Genomic DNA, 22,149 nt, shown 5'->3' on the forward strand with positions numbered 1-22,149 from the left:
TTTTCATCCAGGATGTCTCTGTACATTGCTGCAGTCATCTTTCCCTTTATCCTGACTAGTCTCCCAGTTCCTGCCGCTGAAAAACATCCCCACAGCATGATGCTGCCACCACCATGCTTCACTGTAGGGATGGTGCCAGGTTTTCCCCAAATGTGATGTCTGGCATTCACACCAAAGAGTTCAATCTTTGTCTCATCAGACCAGAGAATTTTCTTTCTCATGGTCTGAGAGTCCTTCAGGTGCCTTTTGGCAAACTCCAGGTGGGCTGCCATGTGCCTTTTACTAAGGAGTGGCTTCCATCTGGCCACTCTACCATACAGGCCTGATTGGTGGATTGCTGCAGAAATGGTTGACCTTCTGGAAGGTTCTCCTCTCTCCACAGAGGACCTCTGGAGCTCTGACAGAGTGACCATCGGGTTCTTGGTCACCTCACTGACTAAGGCCCTTCTCCCCCGATCGCTCAGTTTAGATGGCCGGCCAGCTCTAGGAAGAGTCCTGGTGGTTTCGAACTTCTTCCACTTATGGATGATGGAGGCCACTGTGCTCATTGGGACCTTCAAAGCAGCAGAAATTTTTCTGTAACCTTCCCCAGATTTGTGCCTCGAGACAATCCTGTCTCGGAGGTCTACAGACAATTCCTTTGACTTCATGTTTGGTTTGTGCTCTGACATGAACTGTCAACTGTGGGATCTTCTATAGACAGGTGTGTGCCTTTCCAAATCATGTCCAGTCAACTGAATTTACCACAGGTGGACTCCAATGAAGCTGCAGAAACATCTCAAGGATGATCAGGGGAAACAGGAGGCACCTGAGCTCAATTTGGAGCTTCATGGCAAAGGCTGTGAATACTTATGGACATGTGCTTTCTCAGTTTTTTTATTTTTAATAAATTTGCAAAAACCTCAAGTAAACATTTTTCACGTTGTCATTATGGGGTGTTGTGTGTAGAATTCTGAGGGGAAAAATGAATTTAATCCATTTTGGAATAAGGCTGTAACAGAACAAAATGTGGAGAAAGTGATGTGCTGTGAATACTTTCCGGATGCACTGTAAATATTGTAAGGCTTTCAAGTTTAAGTCAGAGAATTTCAAAAACGGAGTTTACCTCACATGCATTTATTGGTTACATTGCAAAAAAAATATTAACTGCTGATGATGTCGATCGCTTTGTCTGTGCTGAAATTCCAAACAAGAGAAACTTATCCTGAATTATGGTACAAAGTCATTAAACACATGTCTCATTGACCTCATTAAAAAGATTCAGCATATTGGGACTCCAAAGATTCCAAATATCGTTTTAACAGAAGTTCAGAAATAAAAGTGAAATTAATTAAATCGCAGTGATTCAAAGAAAAAAAAAAATCTTAAAAGTGTGTATCCGGAAAACCAAACACAGGGTTTGGCGAGTGAAGCCCCCTAGTATGTATGTTTATATATATATATAATATATAATATATATATATATATATTAATACATTATTTAGTATATAGTGTGAGTGGTCGCACTGCTCTTTCGTTCTCTACAGAGCAAACGTACATTTAAGCCACTGGCAAATACAGAAAAAGCACAATTTCCGACAGTTTAAAGTGTGCCTGCGCTCGATCAGCTGTAGACCACTAGCACATGGTTGCGTGTACTCATATTTCCTGGATTTAAGAGTCTTTAAAGTCAGGTTACTTACACAGTATTTTATATCACTCTCCGACTTCTATCCTGTAGATCATTCACTGAGCTCGATGGCGCAGATGGAGAGACGCCTATGCATTATTTTAATTTTCAGAGACAAAGAAGTGCGGTCCACTGAGTGAAGTTTATCACATTTGCAATCTGCCTTTAAAAGACTCTGACATTTTTTTTTTCCAAGTTGATGAACAAATTCTGTTCTCAGTCTCCCTCTTTGCTTGTCTGTTTCAGCAACTCAGAATCCCAAATATGACAAGATGTATTTATAAATCTTAGATTTTGTCTTCCTTTGTAAACACTATCCCACAAGCATTTTAAACATGGATTAAGTTGCTAGTATATTTTTCTCAAACGCTAAAGATATTTCTAATTTGCCCTGTTGAGCTATATTACCTTGTTTTAGATATTGAAGCTATTATTGGAGTCACTGCTGCTAATCATGTTAGAAGAGCTCATCAGCTAAATTTAATGTAAAGTATCTTCTCCCTGTGATTCATTTTGCACTACTTGTTTAGTAAAATAACAGCTGCCTGCCCCCCCCCCCCCCCCCCCCCTTTGCCATCAGCTTCAGGGTGCACTCTAATGTAAAAACTGGAGTTATCCAAAGCCAGAATATACAGTATGTGTTACAGTTGACTGTATACTTTATTCAAGATGACACTTTCAGTGCATGCAGTATGCATTCCACATTCTAATTATGTGCAGTCATCAGGCATAAGTAATCTACAGTGGAAATAATTGCTTAATTCTATTTTTTTTTTTAGCCAAATTTATATCCTACTGTGGGACTTCAGACACCTGGTGAAGTTGTGGATGCCAATTTTGGTCAACATCCTTTTGTTTTTGACATTGAGGACTACATGCGTGAGTGGAGATCCAAAATTCAAACTCAGATTGACAGATTCCCCATTGGAGAAAGGGAAGGGGAATGGCAGACAATGATTCAAAAGTAAGTAATTACGGATCTATGGGTCATTTAGCCTGTTGCAGTAATTTACCAAAGTCTCACAATTACATGTGTAACCCTCTAATTTATGGATATTTGTATGTTACAATACAATACGTTTTTGTAAAGCCCAAAATCACGCAAGGAGTGCTGCAATGGGCTTTAACAGGCCCAGCCTTGACTCTCTGCATTGACAAGGGAAACCCTTTGTAGGGGAATAAATGGAAGAAACCTTGGGAAAGGCAGTTCAAAGAGAGACCCCTTTCCAGGTAGGTTGGGCGTGCAGTGGGTGTCAAAAAAAAAAAAGGGGGTAAATACAATACACAGAACAGAACACAAGTCATCCTCAATCTTATATATACAGTAAACGTGTAAGTGTGTGTATGTCTGTCTGGCCCGCAAGTGCGAGGCTACAAGATGAAGCTCAAAGAAAGCGTCTCTGTCGACCAAGTGAACCTGCTGAGAAAAGAGAGCAACTCACTTAGCCTTTAATATACAAGAGGGGGCGAGCACTTCGGCAAAACGAAACCTCCGAGGAGAGAAAAACTTGCTTAGCCACTAGCAGACAAAGGAGACGAGTACGTCGGCAAAATGAAACCTCCAAGGAGAGAGAAGCTCGCTTAGCTGCTAAAACACAAGCGAGGCGAGCACATCGGCAAAACGAAACCTCAGCGGAGACAGAAATTAGCTCAGCCGCTGATAGATGAGGGGGAGCGAGCACATTGGCAAAACAAAACCTCCTAGGAGAAAGAAACTCGTTTAGCTGCTGATAGAGAATGGAGGCGAGCACATCGGCAGAACGAAACCACCAAAAAAAGAGAACCTCGCTTAACCACTGATGCACAAGCCATGCGATTGAAGGATTGAAGTGCCAGAATCCATGGGTTCTAGGAGCCCGGGCTTTTTACAGCATAGACTTACACAGCCAGAACAGTATAATAGTGCAGTAGAAAAATTACAAGTACGGAGCAGATTTCAACAGTAGATGATAACACTGCAACATAATCCAAATCCTATCATGTGATAAGTACTGGAGTGATTATTGCAAATTATTGTATTTGTCTGCAGAGTACTTCTTAATACAAGTACAGCGATCGCTTTGTGTGTTTTTCCCCATACAGTTCTGTATATTTACTGTATTTAAATGTGTTAAATATCCTTTATTTTGTGTAGGCCAATATGTGGGACGTATTTTACCAATCTTACTAAAAACAGTTGCTTAATTCGAATTCCGAATTAAAGAAAAGCTTACTTTTAGACTTATTTTTATCTTTATATATATATATATATATATATATATATATATATATATATATATATATATATATATATATATATATATATATATATATATACTACCACTCAAAAGTTTTAGAGCCACCCCCATGTTTTCCAGTTTTTATTTAAATTTGGACATTTCAATGCAATGAATAATTTGAAATGGGCCTGAGATTAAAAAGATTAAAAGTTTACATTATTGAAAAATAAACACATTAAATACTGTTCAGATTTACACAAAAGGCATTTTTCAGGGAGCAAGTAGTAGGTCAGAGTCAGTTTATGTGTCTGTGTTCCAGTCCACCAAGGCGGTCTTCTCTTCTGCCTTTGACCACCACACAAGTCACATTACACCTGGCCCCTATTCCTCCTGCAGGTGGTGGGTCCACAGGAGAGGTAGGTGGTGTGGGCATCTGATATTCTGATATGAATGCTTACCTCTGGAGGTTTTATCGGCACGACCAGCTGGGAGGAAACCCTGCGGAAGACCCAGGGCTTACTGGGAGGATCATATCTCCCGGATGGTCTGGGGATGCTTTGGTATCCCACAGCCTGAGTTGGTAAGTATGGCTGGATAGTCGCTTCTCCGACTCCCACTGCCATACCACGGCTTTATAATGGGAGCCCTCCTGGAGCTGTTGGTCACTTCTGCTCCCCAAATTGCTCAGCAGTACTCAACTTCAGTCCCCACTTGAGCAGTGGCCACACGCTTCTTTCCTCCATTCTCCTGGACCGGCTCTCTCCCGTTCATGCCTTCATTCTCCCGTCTTCAACCTCCGTATCTGTTGTCTTCTCAGTCTTTCTCCGTCCTCCTCTCTGCCATGCAAACTCCTCTTTATATGGCCTGATTGGGCACAGGTGTGGTGCTTTGCACACTCTGAGGTGTGAACGTGGCACCTGACCGATCCGCTCACGTTTGCACAGGTCTGCGCGGTCAGCCCTGGAGTGAAGCACACTTGCACACACCTACACCGTGATTATTTATTTAAAAACTGCACTGCGCCACGGACCTCTCATCACAATGCATTCTCATTGTTAATATGCATTAAAGGGTGTTTCTAAGCAATGTTTTTTGTACTGAAATAATTTTAACTGTTTTACCTGGAACATACTAATTATTAAAAAGTGTACGTTAAAGTGTTCACTCTTGTATAAAGAATGAAAGGCCCATCCAAACAATTATATAATAACGTGATCTTAATAAGAACAATCATGTAAGTGTTCAAACAAACACATCCGAAGTGAGTTTACCACAGGTCTTTGTTAGGCTAAATCTGTCTTTAAAAATTACAGAGAGCATTGTGTTGGCAAGTTTTACAGCAGGCTGTTACTATTAATTCTCAAATTGCTGAGAACTTAAAAGTAAGCAATGAAACTTCAGGAGCAGGCCAAAGTCAAAACAGATGTCTTATGAAGGGATTCCCTTTGAAAGGCACTATATAGCAAGAGTTTGACAGCATTGGATCGCAAGGAGGAGCCCTCAGTCAGTAAGGGAGTGCAGCCACTTTGAAGGGTCAGATGTGTCTTCATATGTTAGTCTGCATCTGTGACTCATCAAGGCCTAATTTCCCAGTTACCTTTAGGGAAGGTGTTAGAGGTCACTAATTTCAACTTTCAAAATTCTTTATTTGATCATGTGCCACAAATGGAGGACGGAGTGCCGGCTCTGAGGCCGATATTTTGTACTAAAGCAATGGCCCATCTCACTGTTGTTATTGATTACATTTCCAGTAGCACCACCTCAAATCGGCATAATACAAATCATATGAATTTTAAATAGGGTGGAGTGGTGGCTCTGAGGCTAAGGATCTGTGCTGGTTTCCAGAAGGTTACGGTTTGAATCCCCATCACTGCCAAAAGAGATCCTACTCTGCTGGGCCCTTGAGCAAGGCCCTTAACCTGTAATTGCTCCAGGGCCACTGTACAATGGCTGACCCCAAGGGGTATGCGAAAACTAACAAATTCCTAATGCAAGAAATTGTATAAGGCAAAATAAAGAACAAAAAAATATATATATTATGAAGTAAACTTAATATGCTATTGTTTTTCTATCAGTTCCTGCTGGTTTTATTGTCACAAATAATTTTAAATGTGAAGTTTCTTTTTACTTTAATGGTCAGCTCCATAACCACCTTCATCGCAGAGGGCAGTTTGCTGCCAAAGAAATGTTAGAATCATGCTGCTTATTTAAAAGAAAGAGTAAAAGAAAGAAAGAAAGACTTGAATTCTATTTATTACAACTTGATATATTTGTTGTACGACATGGTAGCACAGTGGGTAGCACTGCTCCCTCCTGGACCCAACGCCCAAAATTCGAGTGTCACATCCATACAAGTTGTGAGAATGACCCAAGTGTTGGTTTTCACCAAGTTTGCTGCTTTGGTGTTTTTAGATCTTTGTGTCAGATGTTTCTGTGGTGTACTGAAGTAGAATTACAAGCAGTTCAGAAGTTTCAAAGGCTTTTACTGACAATGACATGAACTTTATGCACAGCGTCCATATTTGCAGTGTTGGTCCTTCTTTCTTTTTCAAGACCTCTGCAATTTGCCCTGGCAGGCTGGCAATCAACTTCTGGGCCAAATCCTGACTGATGGCAGCCGCCCATTCTTGCAGAATCAGAATTGGTGGGTTTTTGTTTGTCTACCCGCCTCTTGATGACAAGTTCTCCATGGGATTAACATCTGGGGAGTTTCCTGGCCATGCACCCCAAATTTTGAGGTTTTGTTCCCCGAGCCACTTAGTTGTCACTTTTGCCTTATGGCCTGGTGCTCCATCATTGTTGGTCACCAAAGTGTCCTTGGATGGCTGTTAGAAGTTGCTCACGGATGGTGTTTTGGTCCCATTCTTTATTTAGGGATCGGGGGGCACCACCAGTGCAGAGCTTGCTCAGGAATAGCAGCAGGCAGGTGTGAGTGAGGCGAAGACTTTTGGAGGATGGCCTGGTGGGTGTCAAGAAAGGCAGCAAAGAAGCCAAGAAAAACATCGGGGACAGACTGATATTCTGGGATTGGACTGCTGGGGTCAAGTCATTTTCTCTGATTGAAGAAAAGAAAAGGTGAGCGGTGCTACCCATCAGTCCTGTGTCACGCTAACAGTAAAGCATCCTGAGACCATTCATGTCACGTGGGGTTGCTTCTCACTCCCAATTTGGCCTAAGAACACAGCTATGAATAAAGAATGGGACCGAAACATCCTGCGAGAGCAACTTCTGCCAGCCATCCAAGAACAGGTTGGTGACCAACATGATGGAGCACTGGGCCATAAGGCAAAAGGGAGAACTAAGTGGTTCGGGGAACAAAACAAAGAAATTTGGAGTCCATGACCAGGAAACTCCCCAGACCTTTAATCCCATTGAGAACTTGTGGTCAATCCTCAAGATGGCGGGTGGACAAACAAAAACCAACAAATTCTGATTCTGCAAGAATGGATGGCTATCCGTCAGGATTGGGCCCAGAAGTTGATTGCCAGCCTGCCAGGGCAAATTGCAGAGGTCTTGAAAAAGAAAGTAGAGCCAACACTGCAAATATTGACTCTGCATAAAGTTCATGTCATTGTCAATAAAAGCCTTTGAAACATCTGAACTGCTTGTAAATCTACTTCAGTACACCAGAGAAACATCTGACAAAAAAGATCTAAAAACATTAAAGCAACAAACTTTCTGAAAACCAACACTTGGGTCCTTCTCCAAACTTTTGGCCACGACTGTACTTTGTCGATTTGGAGTTTACATGTTCTTCCTCTGTGCGTCGTCTTTTCTCCCCACCTACCCCAACACATTCACGTTTGGTAAATTGGCGATTCCATAAAAGCCCAGAGTGTGTGTGAGTGGGCTCATGATGGTCGGAGGGGTTTCCTGCTTTATGCCTAGTGCTGCATGGGCAGGTTCCAGCCCCCATTCAACCCTGAAGTGGGTGAGAGAGTGAGGTTATATTTATTGTAAAAGACAGAATGGCAAAAACTTATTAAAAAGAAACCGTGAAACCTCATGTATGTCTTGAAAGAAAATTGTAATGAAAGATGTGCTTTGTGAGGGGATTTGCTGTTCAAGTCTCTATGTAAATAAACAATGGAGAGCGTTAACACATAAAGGGTAGCACTCAGTCATTCAGTACAAACTTATTATGCCTCAAGGGGAAATTTAAATGGTCTTTACACCCTTAGAACAAAGAAAACATTCACAAGCAGTGAAAAAAAGTCCTGATCAATGCCAAGTCAGAGGGTAATGAGCAAAATATAAAAAGGCGCTGGGTACAGATGGGAGCAAAATTGGCCTAAACACAGAAAGCGAAGGGTTATAGAGCAGTAAACGTTTCAAAGTGGAGGCTCCTGGGATTAGCACTGATGCCGCTGCTCCTTTTAATTTACATGAATGATCTTGACGAAAATGTAAAAAAAAAAACAAGCTAATTAAGTTGGCGGATGACACCAAACTAAGTGAAATGGCAGATTCCCTGAAGCAGGGGTGTCAAACGCAGATCCTAGAAGGCCTCAGTGGCTGCAGGTTTTTCATTCCAGCCACTTTCTTAATACCTTTCTTAATACGGCTACTAATGGAAAATCCTTCTTTTTGTATTTATTTTAATTGACTTGTCTTTTTTCCTTAATCTGAATCTAAACAAGCGTGACATGCCAAGTGAGCCAACAAATCGGCTAACTCGACCCTCTTTGCACCTACATGTCCATCCCACAGTATATTTCAATAGAATATTTGAAAAAGTGAGATTCTGGGAAATATTGAGCAGCTCTGGTCTATAAGACATTTCAGTTGTGCTCTCCAGGACAGCCACACCAAGCTGTGCTGAACCAGGAAAATTATTTTTGACTCCAGTCATCCCAACAACGGCCTCTTTTCTGTGCCGCGGTCTGATAAACACCACTTCGGCCTAAAGTCCAGTCTGGAGAGACTGTGGAGGAGCTGCAGCACCCAGTCCATGCACATTTTAAATAAGTACATGATCCCCTATTGTTAACTCTGTCACATTAACTCTTTCAGGGCTGATGTCGACTTTTGTCGAAAGGAGGTTGACGATGGTAATAGTAAACTATGACAAAACTAACCATTATGTTTTAGTTGGACTTTCGTTGCTAGAAGGAAAGTTGGATTCATTGGTTTGACTGAGATTTCCTGCACTCGTGTGAGTAGCAAGGCGCAAACAACGGCAAAAATGGCACTGACATTTGGCGAGAGATCGAAGTGAATGCATAAAGCAAAACACTCCGTGGACGACATTCTGCCTATTATCGCTGAACTGGACTATAAATTGTCGGACTCGGATTTTGATTGAAAACGATCCATCCATTATCCAACCCGCTTTATCCTAACTACAGTGTCACGGGGATCTGCTGGAGCCAATCCCAGCCAACACAGGGCGCAAGGCAGGAAACAATCCCCGGGCAGGGCGCCAGCCCACCGTAGTAAAGTCATCTATTTACTTGTTATTTATTAGATATGTATAATCCTGGTAATGATTTTTGAATTTATAAAGTTATATATTGTTATTGTCTCTAGCTATGTTATATGGGTGGCACTGACCAGAAAGCAGGAGACAAAGCTGGAGGTGGCAGAGTTAAAGGTGCTAAGAGTTGCATTGGGTGTGACAAAGACAGAATGGATTAGAAATGAGGACATTAGAGGGTCAGCTCAGGTGGGATGGTTGGGAGACAAAGTAAGAGAGGCGAGATTGCGCTGGTTTGGACATGTGCAGAGGAGAGATGAGGGGTATATAGAGAAGGGTGCTAAGGATAGAGCAGCCAGGCAAGAGGAGAAGAGGAAGGCCGAAGAGAAAGTTTATGGATGTGGTGAGAGAGGACATGCAGGTGATGGGTGTGACAGAACATGATGACGAGGACAGGAAGATCTAAAAAGAGATCCGCTGTGGTGACCCCTAACAGGAGCAACCAAAAGAAGAAAAAAGATATATTGTTATTGTCTATTTTTGTCTCAAGGCTCACTCATAGGGAGTTCTGCAACCAAGCATTTCACTGCATATTGTACTGGATGTGTAATTTATATGCGACCAATAAAATTAAATTTGATTTGACAAGCATGACGAGTGATTTCATCAAGACATAGAAAATGGAGTCTCCCATAGGCTGACTGACTGACTGACTACTGCTTGACTCTTTGAAAAGGGCCTTCCTGAGGCAAAGTACAGCTGAAATTCAAAAATGACTACCGTATATACTATACTAAAATCAGACCCCGACTTACATGCCTGTTCAAGAATGCGACACTTACATTTTTATTTCATCTTCTTGCCTCCTCCAATCTCACACCAGTTTCTCAGACGCATTGAATTTTATTGCAGCAGCGCAGTTACCAATTTCTTTCGCCACTTCAACGACGTTTACTTTAAAACAGCTTCATATTTTCTTCTGATTGAACGCTCCATCGTAGATAAGGGACGCTCTTATGATAAAGGTGTATGAGGGTGTGAGATACAAAAAACACACATCAGTGTAAACGTCACTTCGAAATAGTTCAGGTATTACCGTGTGGTCACGTAGGCACAATACAGAAAGAGAGAGAGAGGTTAGGAGCACACGCTGATACAGCACATGCAGCACCCACATAGAAGAAAAAGGCCGTGTGCTCCGTGGCGACTCTCTCAGGTGGGCGTTAGCATATCATGGCTAGCGTGAGTTTTCTGCATTCGACTTGTATGACTGACATTATAAAATACCAGAAATTATACAGTATAATCAAGTCCCGACTTATCAGCGAGTATATACGGTAAGTTTTAGATGATTCGTTTGTCAGTTTAACAAACTTGTCGAAATATTTTTAATTTTTATTTTGCACGTCACTCAAAACCATACCTGACAGATAAATTCTTAGAACATATTTGGATTTAGTGCACACAATATTGTATGATTCAGGTATTTTTCACCCTTGGCCAAAAGGTTGAGCAGAGATACAGTAATCCCTCGCTATATCGCGCTTCGCCTTTCGCGGCTTCACTCTATCGCGGATTTTACATGTAAGCATATTTAAATATATATCGCGGATTTTTTGCTGGTTCGCGGATTTATGCGGACAATGGGTCTTTTAATTTCTGGTACATGCTTCCTCAGTTGGTTTGCCCAGTTGATTTCATACAAGGAACGCTATTGGCAGATGGCTGAGAAGCTACCCAACTTACTTTTCTCTCTCTCTCTCTCGCGCTGACTTTCTCTGATCCTGACGTAGGGGGATTGAGCAGGGGGGCTGTTCGCACACCTAGACGATACGGACGCTCGTCTAAAAATGCTGAAAGATTATCTTCACTTTGCTCCCTTCTGTGCAGCTGTTTCGTGAAGCGACATGCTGCATGGTGCTTTGCATACTTAAAAGCACGAAGGGCACGTATTGATTTTTGATTGTTTGTTTTTATCTGTCTCTCTCTGTCTTTCTCTGCTCCTGACGGAGGGGGTGTGAGCTGCCGCCTTCAACAGCTTTGTGCCGAGGTGCTTTGCATACTTAAAAGCCAAACAGCCCTATTGATTTGTTTGCTTTTCTCTATCTCTCTGACATTCTCTGCTCCTGATGCGCACTCCTTTGAAGAGGAAGATATGTTTGCATTCTTTTAATTGTGAGACGGAACTGCCATCTCTGTCTTGTCATGGAGCACAGTTTAAACTTTTGAAAAAAAGACAAATGTTTGTTTGCAGTGTTTGAATAAAGTTCCTGTCTCTCTACAACCTCCTGTGTTTCTGTACAAATCTGTGACCCAAGCATGACAATATAAAAATAACCATATAAACATATGGTTTCTACTTCGCGGATTTTCACCTTTCGCGGGGGGGTCTGGAACGCAACCCCCGCGATGGAGGAGGGATTACTGTAATTGGTCCGTTGGAAACTAAATAACTGTAGAATTTTATTTTATATTTATATTACATTTTATTTATGTATTTTATATATATATATATATATATATGTACACTGCCTGGCCAAAAAAAAACTCGCCACCTGGATTTTACTAAGCAAATAGGTTCGAGCCTTTTATTGGATAATTGCTGCATGGGCGATTATCTTTCAGCTGGCAACAAGTTATTTAACCCCAACTGGTGCAATGAGTTGCTTCTCATTTCTTAAACAACCATGTCGAAAGACACATCTCGTGGTCGTGGAAAAGATGTTAGTCTGTTTGAGAAGGGTCAAATCATTGGCATGCATCAAGCAGAGAAAACATCTAAGGAGATTGCACAAACTACTAAAATTGGGTTAAGAACTGTCCAACTCATTATTAAAAACTGGAAGGATAGTGGGGATCCATCATCTTCGAGGAAGAAATGTGGCCGGAAAAAAATCCCGAATGATCGTGATCGGCGATCACTTAAACGTTTGATGAAATCAAATCGAAGAAAAACAACAGTAGAACTCAGGTCTATGTTTAATAGTGAAAGTAAGAGCATTTCCACACGCACAATGCGAAGGGAACTCAAGGGATTGGGACTGAACAGCTGTGTAGCCGTAAGAAAACCACTGATCAGTGAGGCAAACCGGAAAAAAAAGGCTTCAATTTGCTAGGGAGAATAAAGATTGGACTCTGGAGCAATGGAAGAAGGTCATGTGGTCTTATGAGTCCTGATTTACCCTGTTCCAGTGTGATGGGCGCATCAGGGTAAGAAGAGAGGCAGATGAAGTGATGCACCCATCATGCCTAGTGCCTACTGTAGACTGTGATCTTGGTGAAAAATTAATATAACTCTGGATGGAACTAAATCTTGTGACATTGCAGAAGCTTATCGAAACAATGCTACAGCGAATGCGTGCCGTAATCAAAGCTAAAGGCGGTCCAACGAAATATTAGAGTGTGCGGACTTTTTTTTTTGGTGGCGACTTTTTTTTTGTCCAGGCAGTGTATTTATATAATATATATATATATACAGTATATATATATATATATATATATATATATTTGCATCAGCAGCCATACCACATGTATTTTAGAACAGGTCATCCACTTGAAGCTAAGCGTGGAAGTGTTGGATGGGAGACCATCATTGGAAAAGCTTGGGTTGCTGCTGGAATAAGTTTTTGGTGAGGCCAGCAGAGATTAGCTGGCCTGTTGTGGTCTGTGTGTGGATACCAATGCTCCCAGTGCAGTGACAGGGACATTGTGCTAGAACAATGACGTCATACTTCAGATAAGATGTTAACCTGAGGTCCTGACTCTCTGTGGTCATTAAAGATCCCCAGGCATCCTTCGTAGAGAGCAGGGTGGATCCGGATGTCTTGGCTAAATTGCCCTCCACGGCCGTGTCATTCTGGCCCCCTAATCATCCCCTGTCTCTGATTGGCTCTCCCTCTCACCACTTCACCACCTAACAGCTAAATGTGTGGTGCGCTTACTGGTGCAAAAATGGCTGCCGTCACATCACCCAGGTGGATGCTACACATTAGTGGTGGGTGAAGTGGCTTTGAGAAGTAAGAAATGTGCTATACAAATGGAAAGAATTATAATTATTATTTTATCTAATGTAAACTGTTTTTTAAATATTGATAATCGGTCAATTGGACTCAATGTCTGTTGATTTTTTTTATGTAAACAGTATTTATATATAATATTGTGTTATATTTTAATTCAGACAAAAAAGAAACTTATTCTGCCTGGTATCTCAAAGAATTGAATGTGTACTTTTGAAGGGTGTGAAGGTGAGTGAGTGATCATTATACAGCACACACACAAACAGATGATTCTTTTTAACTAAGGGAGGATCCCGGAATTCTTTGTGAGAAGCCTCAGGCACTTTAACCTTTTATAAAAGCGTGACTGATCTTCTGTAGCTTTACTGTATAATCACACGGGTGACCTGGTAGGGTATTTGCTTAGTTTTCTCAGGCTCAGAAAGTAAATGCTTAGTATAATTTGAAACATTTAGCCTTCAGTGGCGATCGCTCCTCTTTTTGAGGGTTGACTGGTTGTGGTAACTTGTTCTGTTTTGTCAGACTAAAATGCTGCCTGGGCTTTCCTGATCCTTGAACTTGAGATCCTGGGACATCGGAGTTGTTGAGGATTCACAAGCGTTTGTGTCTGACGTGCTTTACTTGTCTTTCATGCTCACCTTCAGATAATATTACAGCAGCATTGTTTATTTCTGTCACACATTTTCATACAAATGATATCACTCAAAGTGCTTTACAAGATGAAGAAAGCAAAAATATAAAAATAAAATTAGGCAATACTAATTAACAAAGAATACAGTAAGGTCCGATGGCCAGGGAGGACAAAAAAAACAAAACATAAAAAACTCCAGACGGCTGGAGAAAAAAAAAACAAAACCTGCAGGGGTTCTGTGGCCACGAGACCACCCAGCCAGCCCCCACTAGGCATTCTACCTAACATCAATGATCTCAGTCAGTCCTCATGGCTTTCAGGCTTCACATGGAAGAATCAGATGATACTGGTCATGTGGACATCTGGCTTTTAATCCATCAATTTAGGGACTGCATGGTGCTTTGATCAGTTGGTGGGGGCGCAGAAAAATAATTCAATGTATATACAGAATATCAGGATTACATTAAAATGAAGCTATAAGAAAGCCATATTAAAATAACAGGTTTTTAGCATTATTTTTTAAAGTGCTCCACCGTATTGTACTGACAAATTTCTATTGGTAAGCTCATATTCCAGATTTTAGGTGCCTAACATCAGAAGGCCGCCTCATCACTTCTTTTGAGTTTAGTTCTTGGAATTCTAAGCAGACCCTCATTTGAAGATCTAAGGTTACGATTTGAAGTGTAAGGTGAAATATAGGATGGAGCAGATTATTGAAGGCTTTGTAAACCTTAAGCAGGATTTTCAAGTCAACTCTAAATGGCACAGGTAACCAGTGTAGGGACATCAGAATTTGGGTAATGTGCTTGGATTTTCTGTTTCTAGGTAAGATTTTGGCCGCTGCATTCTGCACTCGTTACAGAATTTTTATGTCTTTTTTGGGTGGTCTTGAGAGGAGTGTGTTACAGTCATTTAGTCGACTAAAAACAAAAGTGTGAACTCATTTTTCAGCATCTTGTGGAGTTATAAGGGGTCTAACTTTTGTAATATTTCTTAAGTGAAAATATACTGTCCTAGTAATCTGATTTAATATGTGATTTTAAATTTTATATATATATATATATATATATATATATATATATATATATATATATATTTATGTGGGAAACAGGCCGGACACAGACAGGCAGACATCGTTTTGTCACCCAACACACGTTTATTATACACAATATGATGCCACAAGCTTGGCACACCTATCCTTGGCCAGTTTCGCCCATTCCTCTTTGCAGCACCTATCAAGCTCCATCAGGTTGGATGGGAAGAGTCGGTGCACAGCCATTTTAAGATCTCTCCAGAGATGTTCAATCGGATTCAAATCTGGGCTCTGGCTGGGCCACTCAAGGACATTCACAGAGTTGTCCTGAAGCCACTCCTTTGATATCTTGGCTGTGTGCTTAGGGTCGTTGTCCTGCTGAAAGATGAACCGTCGCCCCAGTCTGAGGTCAAGAGCGCTCTGGAGCAGGTTTTCATCCAGGATGTCTCTGTACATTGCTGCAGTCATCTTTCCCTTTATCCTGACTAGTCTCCCTGTCCCAGCTGCTGAAAAACATCCCCACAGCATGATGCTGCCACCACCATGCTTCACTGTAGGGATGGTATTGGCCTGGTGATGAGCGGTGCCTGGTTTCCTCCAAACGTGACGCGTGGCATTCACACCAAAGAGTTCAATCTTTGTCTCATCTGACCAGAGAATTTTCTTTCTCATGGTCTGAGAGTCCTTCAGGTGCCTTTTGGCAAACTCCAGGTGGGCTGCCATGTGCCTTTTACTAAGGAGTGGCTTCCGTCTGGCCACTCTACCAGATTGGTGGATTGCTGCGGAGATGGTTGTCCTTCTGGAAGGTTCTCCTCTTGCCACAAAGGACCTCTGGAGCTCTGACAGAGTGACCATCGGGTTCTTGGTCACCTCCCTGACTAAGGCCCTTCTCCCCCGATCACTCAGTTTAGATGGCCGGCCAGCTCTAGGAAGAGTCCTGGTGGTTTTGAACTTCTTCCACTTATGGATGATGGAGGCCACTGTGCTCATTGGGACCTTCAAAGCAGCAGAAATTTTTCTGTAACCTTCCCCAGATTTGACAATCCTGTCTCGGAGGTCTACAGACAATTCCTTTGACTTCATGCTTGGTTTGTACTCTGATATGAACTGTCAACTGTGGGACCTTCTATAGACAGGTGTGTGCCTTTCCAAATCATGTCCAGTCAACTGAATTGACCACAGGTGGACTCCAGTGAAGCTGCAGAAACATCTCAAGGATGATCAGGGGAAACAAGATGCACCTGAGCTCAGTTTTGAGCTTCATGGCAACGGCTGTGAATACTTATGTACATGTGCTTTCTCAGTTTTTTTATTTTTAATAAATTTGCAAAAATCTCCAGTAAACTTTTTTCACGTTGTCATTATGGGGTGTTGTGTGTAGAATTCTGAGGAAAAAAATGAATTTAATCCATTTTGGAATAAGGCTGTAACATAACAAAATGTGGAAAAAGTGGTGCAATGTGAATACTTTTCGGATGCACTGTAGGTACAGGCACCATTCTCATTCCCTCCCACCTTCGCTGTCACTTCCCCTACCTCTTCATATCTTAAATCATTCTTGAGGCAGATTGAAGAATTAAAGAAAACATACTAAGTAATTGCAACACAAACACTGACCTAATCGGTTTTAACACGATGCCGACGAAAGAAGAGAAGAAGCGGACCGCTAGGGTGGAGAAAAGAAGAGCTGCTCAGGAAGCAGCAAGCAAGCAAAAGAATAATAAACGTACAGATAAAGAAACAGGGTGGAAATTATAAGTCAAGTTAGGGCTGGACGGGATGACCAAAATTCTATATCACAGTATTTTTCAAAATTATACCAGTATCACGGTATTCAATGGTATTTTTTTTCCCCATGCATGAGTGGATGTTAACCATATTTTCCACTGCAATTACTGCAGTAGACTGGCTAAGAATAACCTATTTCACTGTCATGAGAATTGTACATTGTACAAAAACACATTTTAATGTGCACACAAGTATTAATGCAGGTTTGCATGGCCCCATAAAGTGATAGTTTTCAAGGGGGTGGCACCAATGAAGAGAATATTTTGACTGCATGACAGTTGCAGTCAAAATATAGAATCATTTTATTGAACAAATTTTGCAAACAACTTAAACTAAAATTTTGACAACATATTTTCAACCATCCAAAGAGGCATTTAGACTTAGTAAAATATCCGGAGGTGCTTGTCAAAAGTTGTATTGCAGTGAACATGTCTTAGAAAAGGAATAAAGAGTAAATATTTTTTGTAAACCAACTACACTTTCTGTTAATGTTAACAATCTCTGTCCACTGACACGTTAGCCATATGGATTGTGATGGCGTTGGTTATCTCGATCCACCGCTTGCTTTTTTTGTAGTAGGCAGCCCTATAGCAAATGCGTCTACAAGTGACGTCTGACTCGAGTGTCCTCTCTCTTTTTCAGTTTTACCCGAGGACATGGATGGTGCCAATCTTAGTTCCATACATTCATGGTACTTAGCATGTTTGTGGCTAAGGTGGTGCAGCAAATTGCTCATGTTATCGCCCCTGACGACAACTTTAGCTCAACAGCATTTGCAGTAAATAGTAGTTTGGTCCACATCCGACCTTTTAAAACCAAAATCTCCAGACAACAGACGTGGCTCCTTTTTTCGGGCAAAAGTTCTTCTGTGTCATCATGTTCAACTTTATCGTCTGCTACAGCTTCAATTTCGGAATGTTCTCTGTCAGTTTTCACCAGTCAATACCTCCACTAACGCGTGTACTCCGTTACATGCGTGTTTAGCAGTGTAGCAGTGAAAAAAGTCCCCCCTTAAACAGTTTATCGGTATTGCGGTATAAGAAAAATCCATATCATAACAAAAATAAAAAACGGTTTTCAGTATGACCCGGTATACCTCCCAGCACTAAGTCAAGTGTATTCACTGCATGTTATTGTGCAGTGCACCGTTACTGGTATATGTGTAAATTATGATTATTATTTGGCTGTTGCCTTTGCACAGGGCAGCTTACATGATCAAGATATGTTATGAACTATTTATACTTGTTTTTCTAACAGTTGGAGTACAGTCAGGTTTAGTAACTTGGCTATGTGGGTCATATAGTGAGGCATCAGCAGCCGTGTGTACGTAACTTGTCTTTGCTGTGGCTGGAGTATGACTTTGCTGGTTTATGGTGCTTTGAAATGATCAACCACCATCATAGGTGTTTAAGACGTTTTAGGAACTTGTGCATGGCAGACACATAAAACAGCAGACGTAATTTGCATTCTCTTTTATTTTTCAGAATGGTTTCATCCTACCTGGTTCATCATGGATATTGCGCAACAGCAGAAGCTTTTGCCAAATCAACAGACCAGGCGGTGCATGAGGAGTTGGCCTCCATCAAAAACAGACAGAGTAAGCTTGTGCTGCTGTGTGCGTTATTTTCAAAGGGAAGCATGGTAAGGGAGAATGCTGTATATTGCATACACATCTGGAGTGTTAGAGACCAGGATCAATCTCTAGTTTTAAAGAGCGAGTGCTAAAGTTTGTAGAACTCTGCATAAACAGTACCTTCAAAGTCAGCAGGGGCAAATTTCAGAGCTCATTGTGAACATCTGTCAAAGTGCTACATTTTGTTTTAATGTATATAGGAGTAAGAATTGTAATAATTTGTGTTCCTTTACATGAACTAATGTGGGCAACATTTGATTATAAGGAAACATTACCTGGCTGTTTCAGGTGTATCTTAGAGAAAAGCCAAGCAAAATGACACCTTTTATTGGCTAACTAAAAAGATTACAATATGCAAGCTTTCGAGGCAACTCAGGCCTCTTCTTCAGGCAAGATGGTGTATCTTAAAGTGTATCTTAAAGTTAAAATGGGGGAAATATGTTGGAAGCACACGTCCTCCTCTGAAGACCTACTTATTATTTAAACTTTCGTGTTTAATTTACAGAGCACATCTACGGGAATACTTCTCCCAAAAGTTTGTTACTTAACCTGGCCCCAAATTATTTGTAGTGATGGGCAAGAAAAACATCTCCTGTCATGTTTTCACGAAGAACAAAGAGTGCAAAATTCTGTATGCCATGGACGTCATTCGAGACCCCATTTGAAAAACAGCATACAATATCACAACATCCTTTTAATATAACGTCAGGTATCTAATCAAATTCTGAAAATGTTCCAAATTCATTTATGTTGGCTACAATATTATTCAATAAAGCACATCTGGAAGATGGTCTTGTGTACGTGAGAGAACACGTTCAGATCTTCATTTATTTGTCAGCATTTGTCATTGTTGGCTTCACATGATACACTCTATGGACAACAGTTTTGGGAGACCCCTCTTAATTATTGAATTCTGTTGTTTCAATCAGAGCCATCGCCACAGGTGTGTAACATGAATCACCTCGCCATGGGGTCTCCATTTGCAAACATTTGTGAAACCAAACGCGTCGTTCTGAAGAGCTCAGTGACTTCAAGGGTGGTACTGTGATGGGATGCCACCTCTGCAGTATGACGGTTTGTGAAATTTCACCCCTGCTGGATATACCATGGTCCACTGTAAGTGGTGTTGGTGGAAGGTGGAAGCGTTTAGGAACAACAGCAACTCAGCCACAAAACGGAAGAAGACATAAATTTACAAAGCTAGGTCAATGACTGCTAAGGTGCATGGGGTGTAAAAGTTACCAACGTTCTACTGATTCCATAGCTGAAGAGTTCCTGGCATTAAAACTGGGTGGCGGGAGTTTCACAGAATGGGTTTCCATGGCTGAGCAGCTGCATGCAAGCCTCACATCACCAAGTCCAATGCCAAGCGTCAGATGGAGTGGTGGAAACGTGTGCTATGGAGAGACGACTAACACTTCTCTGTTTGGCATTCAGATGGGTTAGTCTGGGTTTGGCGGATGCCTGACTGCATTGTGCCAAATGTGAAGTTTGGTGGAGTGGTGTGGGGCTGTTCTTCAGTGTTTGGGCTCGGCCTCTTCAAGTGAAGGGCAATCTTAAGGCTTCAGCATACCAAGACATTCTGGACAACGCTATGCTTCCAACTTTGTGGAAACAGTTTGAGGAAGGCCCTTTTTCTATTCCAGCATGACTGTGCACAAAGCAAGGTCCATAAAGACAAGGTGGGATGAGTTCGGCGTGGAAGAACTTGAGTGGCCTGCACAGAGAGCCCTGACCTCAACCCTAATCATACTCCTTTGGGACAAACTGGAACAGAGATGGCGAGGCAGACCTTCGTGATGATGATAATAAAATAATAATAAAGAAGTATTGACCCTAAGAAAATGTTTGTAATACAAGTGGCTTCCCTGAAGATGGGCATGATGGGATGAGGCGTGATGTCACCCAATTTCTGCAAATGTCGAGACTCCTAATTTAAGAATTCAGGTCCGAGTGTTGCGCCCGCACTTCAGAACAGCGATTTGTCTGAAATGTGAAACTCGTGGTGCTGTACGTGTTCCTTTGTGTCTTTTTATTTAGCGTTATATTCTTGTCTAGATTGTTCTAATATTATGTGAACAGGCCATTCAGCCCAACAAAGCTCTCTAATCCTATCCACCCTGTTCTTCCAAAATAACGTCAAGGTATCTTCACTTTGTCCCCCTGACTCAGTTTTACAGGAAATGGGATCACTGATCCAGAATGCTGGAGTCAGTCAAATATAACGTTTGTCTGCCTCTGCCTCAAATGTGCTTGCTCTTTTTCTGCGTGTGTTGTGATAGGGATGTCAAGCAGAGAAAATCCATAATTTAGTACTCCCACTGCAGACATCTTCCTAATCTGTTACTGTAGTAAGGCCTGCAGCTCACGCATTGAATTTGGAGTTTTTAGCTCAACTGAAGCTGTCATCCCAGTCACCACGTCAGCCTTTGGCCTTTTGTTTAGAATTTCAGGAATGTCTAATGATGGTGTTAACCTCATGGTGAATTTGTACTTAGCGAATAATGTATTTACAGTACCAGCAGATTAACACTTTTATGATGCCCTTACTTTATCTTCATATTTGTGTGGGTCTTGGAAATCTTAACAGAGAAGAGAAGCAGCTAAATAGATGTAGACCCCGGTCACTCCTGGTCAAGTATGCATGTAAAAGTTAAGCAGGTCATACATCAAATTTATCCTGATCAAGTTTTTATTGAAATAAAAATCGGAATGCAGCAAAAGAAAACCAGCAATAATAATACCTGATTTCTGGGCTATATACAAACAAACAAACAAACACAAAACACTCCTCTCCGCCCATACTCAAAAATTAATGCACAAATTGGGGAATATAGAAAGAGTAACAAGGGAGTGAATGAAACATCGACGGGCCCATTGGTAGCTGAGGAATGTTTCAAACTATTACCCGGTTGGCCTTACAGTTTCATTGTCTTGAGTTTTGTACCCGATTTTTCTTTATCATTCTAATGTGGGCAATTTTAATTTAGTTATAGACGTCTCTGCAAAGGTGAAGACAGGCAGGGTGGATTGGGTGGAGTGATTTGTGATAGAAGAGTACCCACAAAAGTGAAAGGGAAGGTCTATAAAACAGTGGCGAGACCAGCCTGTGTTATATGGTTTGGAGATGATGGCACTGACAAAAAAGCAGAATGAAGAGCTGGAAGTGGCAGAGTTGAAGATGCTATGATTTTCAAGATTAGGAATGAGAACATTAGAGGGACAACCCAGGTGTGACAGTTTGGTGACCACGTGAGAGGGGCAAGACTAAGAAGAAGACATACAGTGGTACCTCGGTATACGTCCTGTTTGGATGCGAAAAATTTTGCTTGGAATACGACTCACGTGCTAGAACACGGCGCGCTACCCTTGTTTACCTCTCTCGAGACAAAGCCACGACTGCCCACGAGCGTCAGTACACCAGTTGCTAGCATTCAGTGAACAACCTGCGCTATAACTCTGTGAATTTTCATGTGATTTTGTGTTTTTTCGCGTAAATTTGAATTGATTGTTGAAAAGTACGAAGGGTGGCATGCATATCCGGGACATGGCTGCTGCATAGCATATGCCAAGAACGATGGTATCTATGATTGTGAAAAACAAAGACATTATTAAAAAGTAAAGTGAGGTTAAATTTTCATTTATTTCATCTAATTTCTTTGGTATTTAGGTATTTTAGTATTAAGCAGTGTTTAAATTATTTTATAGAACCCCATCAATGTATAATATGCCAATAACAATAGG

General features: G+C 41.4%; 1 protein-coding gene across 1 annotated transcript in view; it reads left to right on the forward strand.

Moving 5' to 3' along the window:
- The window catches only part of ranbp9 (RAN binding protein 9), a 150,723-nt gene that overhangs the window by 94,340 nt on the left and 34,234 nt on the right, over nucleotides 1–22,149 (forward strand). Inside the window, exons 6-7 of the mRNA XM_028790888.2 lie at nucleotides 2,449–2,633; nucleotides 18,257–18,369. Coding sequence (XP_028646721.1) covers nucleotides 2,449–2,633; nucleotides 18,257–18,369 — 298 coding nt within the window. The remainder of the gene's footprint in view (nucleotides 1–2,448; nucleotides 2,634–18,256; nucleotides 18,370–22,149) is intronic.

The sequence above is a fragment of the Erpetoichthys calabaricus genome, chromosome 6 (genome assembly GCF_900747795.2).
Source record: "Erpetoichthys calabaricus chromosome 6, fErpCal1.3, whole genome shotgun sequence".
In the NCBI taxonomy this organism is placed as follows: Eukaryota; Metazoa; Chordata; class Cladistia; order Polypteriformes; family Polypteridae; genus Erpetoichthys; species Erpetoichthys calabaricus.